The 3,283-nt window shown below is 40.3% G+C and overlaps 1 protein-coding gene across 1 annotated transcript; it reads left to right on the forward strand.

Annotated features, from left to right (window-relative positions):
• The first annotated feature begins 929 nt into the window (after positions 1-929).
• On the forward strand, positions 930-3,283 carry LOC115376255 (carbohydrate sulfotransferase 12-like). Its single transcript, XM_030075747.1, has 5 exons — positions 930-1,029; positions 1,581-1,756; positions 1,987-2,130; positions 2,357-2,664; positions 3,043-3,283. The coding sequence occupies exons 1-5, from the start codon at positions 930-932 to the stop codon at positions 3,281-3,283; spliced, it is 969 nt and encodes a 322-aa protein (XP_029931607.1).

The raw sequence follows: 3,283 nt of genomic DNA on the forward strand, positions 1-3,283 counted from the left end.
TTTTGGGAGATGGCTTTTCATCTGCTTATTGTATATTATTGCAAATACTCCCATCACTTCACCATGTCAGATGGAAATTAATTAAACACCAGATCAATGGAGAAGCCAGTCCTGATGCACTGAGAGAGCCTCTTGCAGTCCCTACACCGCCTGTGTCATTCTTTGGTATGAGGAAATCCAAAGTGGAAAGCTACTAATTGTAGGATGACTCTGCGCTGTTGTTGTTGTTGTTGCAGGTGCTTTTATTCCAATGAATGATTTACATTTTAGTGGTGATGTTTTGTGGGTATTTGTACTGTTTGAATCTAGACACACCTGTCCAGCTAGCTTGCTGTATCTCAGAGGTTAGGGTAAGAACAATGCCATAGTGGGGATCCACTTTTCCAGACAGCTTGAGTGGAAGGGCAGCCTTGGTATTTCTCTGGTGAGAAAATTCCTTAAGGAGTCTTAAAGAGAGCACTTTGTTTCTGACATGTTTCAGGACAACTTCACAGAAAGGTGAGTGATAGCTGATGGACATTAAAGTGTAATGTTTAGAAAGCAGTGTTAAAAAGCACTAGTTATTCTAGTTATGCATAATTGTTTTGCTATTATTGTTAGTTTTATTACTGTGTTCTAATGATGGCTAATAGAAGGCTGAGCAAGTTATTCCAGCTATTTTGATGTAAAGTTGAATTTTGTGAGTGCTGGATATTACCTCGAATGTACAAAATATGATGAACATTTTCTGTTTTTATGCTTTGCAAAATCAACATATCCTTATCTCATGACTGCTATAGATGTGATTAGGGGTAATCACTTTTACCTGACTGACGTTATTGGTGTTTTTCAAGAAGAGAAAATGCACCTAATATTTTGTGCATGCAGTTGACTTTCTCAGTTCCTGATACATTAGTAAAGGCTTACACATTTAACAGACTCCAGTTACCATGAGATCATCCAAAGTCCACCTGATCCTTCAGATCCTGGGATTAATGGCTCTTATCATGCTGTCCATTTACCACTGGGACATGTTAAAAGGGAAGAGAGGTACAATGTGTGTGTGTGTCTTACCTGATTCACTGTCTAGTTTGCTCTTTTTTTTATCATATTGTGATCTAAATATGCAGGCTGTAGGCTACCGTGTGTGTGTGTTTTTTTTTTTTTTTTTTTTTTTTTGGCAGAGTTTGCCACTACTGACAAGCATGGTGAAGACAAGAAACACAACACTGTAAAAAATGTTGGACCATTAGTTCACTTAGATTACATGACTGACATCTCAGCACTGTAAAAAATACAGTTGAAATTCAGGATCTTTATATTCTAAACCTAACTGATGCAAAAATTTATTTGTAATTTGTAGTGTTTGACAGTACAGTTAGCTGCTTAGTCTCTTCTGAGTTGTGGTCGATACACAGGGTAGCCCAGAGCCGTGTAGCCTATAGTTTGGAAAAGATACGCCTGGCAGAAACCTGCACTCTACTGAGTGCACTCTTCTTGTTAATTTTTGTTGCTAGAATTTTGACATTTCACCAAAATGTTGTAAGAGTTATTTTTCTAATTACTGCTGTCATTGTAGTTGTTGTTGTTGTTGTTTTCAGGGTTAGCGGTTCTGCAACAGCGGCAGGAACAGAGAAAGCAGTTGCTAAGAGAGATGTGTGGTGACAGAGTGACATCTTCTGACAAGCAACGAATTTTAGCGAACATGCCTAAAAACAAGCTAGCGAACCTGATAGTGGATGACAAACATGGGATCATCTACTGTTACATTCCCAAGGTAATCTAGGTGCGATTACATACAACAGAAATACAGTCTGTTGACATAATGTGTAGAGACTGAGTTCCTCTTTGTCTGTTCAGCCACGATGGCCATTGTTTCTCATATAACCAACTCTTTAAAACACGTCACTTTCAGTGCACCAGCTGAGTTGTCCACTGAAACCTTAGACATTCTGGTTTGAATAAATGCCAATCTAATATTTTTTCTTTCTTTTTGGTCATCTACAGGTGGCATGCACAAACTGGAAGAGGGTTATGTTCGTGCTGAACCAGACTGAGCCATATCAAGACCCCATGAACATATCTGGTGACTTAGTCCATGTCCCAAACACATTCAAACTCCTCAACAGCTTCCCTTTGCCAGAAATGAAGGTCAGTTCATATTGCATTTCCTTAAGGTATAGAGATTTTACTCTTTGTGTGGGTCACTGGCATAAACCTACAGTTGCTATGTCTACCTGTAGAATCAGCCTAATGCTCTCAGTTTAGACATCTTCCAGAGCTCCCTCAATGAGCAAAACACAAGTTTAGTGGTACCATAAAGTGCTACTGTATGCCTAATAAGCAATGATGTTGGATTCTTTTTTTTTGCCATCAGGCAAGGCTGGAACACTACACCAAGTTCTTATTTGTTCGGGACCCGTTTGTTCGTCTCATCTCTGCCTACCGGGACAAGTTCCAGCGGAAAAATGAGTACTACTACCTTAACTTTGCCCGTGACATGCTGCGTAAGTATAGCAACCAGTCCAATCCACCAAAGTCAGTGGACGAGGCCTTTGCGTCAGACCTTCGTCCGTCCTTCAACAACTTCATTCAGTACCTGCTGGACCCGCGGACGGAGAAGAAAGAACCCTTTGAACCACACTGGAGGCAGATGCATCGGCTGTGCCACCACTGCCTGATAGAGTAAGGCCCACCTTGTCAGGGCTGGACTCGATTCACATTGCTTTGATACATTGTTGCATTTAAGACCAATAATAAAGTAAGCCAACAAGACCATTGACAGGATTGACCTAGATTGCTTTTTGGCACAAAACAGGACGAAGGTCCCTGCTCTTCCAGTAACAACCTCAATAATATCACTTTTTTTTTTTTTAACCATGATCTAATTTTCCATGTAAATTAGAAATATTGTAATTAAGATGGCAATTTTTTGTTTTTGTGTAAAAGTTCCACATATGGCACCTTAAATTAATTTACAGGACAATGCCAGTTCTTTGACATGTGACTTTGTCCCATTATCTCCATTGTTTTTCTCACTGACGTTTTAATCTCTCTTGTCAGGTATGATTTTGTGGGTCATCAAGAAAGTCTTCAAGAGGACGCTGAACATCTGCTCAGGATCTTGAAGCTGCAGGATGTCATCAAGTTCCCTCCGTCCTACGACAACATGACAAGTGCCACTTGGATGTCTGACTGGTTCAGAGCAGTGCCTCTTGAGGCCAGGAGGAAACTCTACAAGCTGTATGAGATGGACTTCAAGCTCTTTGGCTATGGCAAACCAAGCACACTGCTGAATGACTGA

Source organism: Myripristis murdjan, chromosome 18, assembly GCF_902150065.1.
Source record: "Myripristis murdjan chromosome 18, fMyrMur1.1, whole genome shotgun sequence".
NCBI lineage: Eukaryota > Metazoa > Chordata > Actinopteri > Holocentriformes > Holocentridae > Myripristis > Myripristis murdjan.

Excerpts from the sequence above, each read along its gene's own strand:
- LOC115376255 (XM_030075747.1), top strand. The coding sequence starts at position 930 with ATGAGATCATCCAAAGTCCACCTGATCCTTCAGATCCTGGGATTAATG. Across the intron at positions 1,030-1,580 it reads CATGTTAAAAGGGAAGAGAG|GGTTAGCGGTTCTGCAACAG; the intron begins GTACAATGTGTG and ends TGTTGTTTTCAG. Across the intron at positions 2,131-2,356 it reads TCCCTTTGCCAGAAATGAAG|GCAAGGCTGGAACACTACAC; the intron begins GTCAGTTCATAT and ends TTTTGCCATCAG.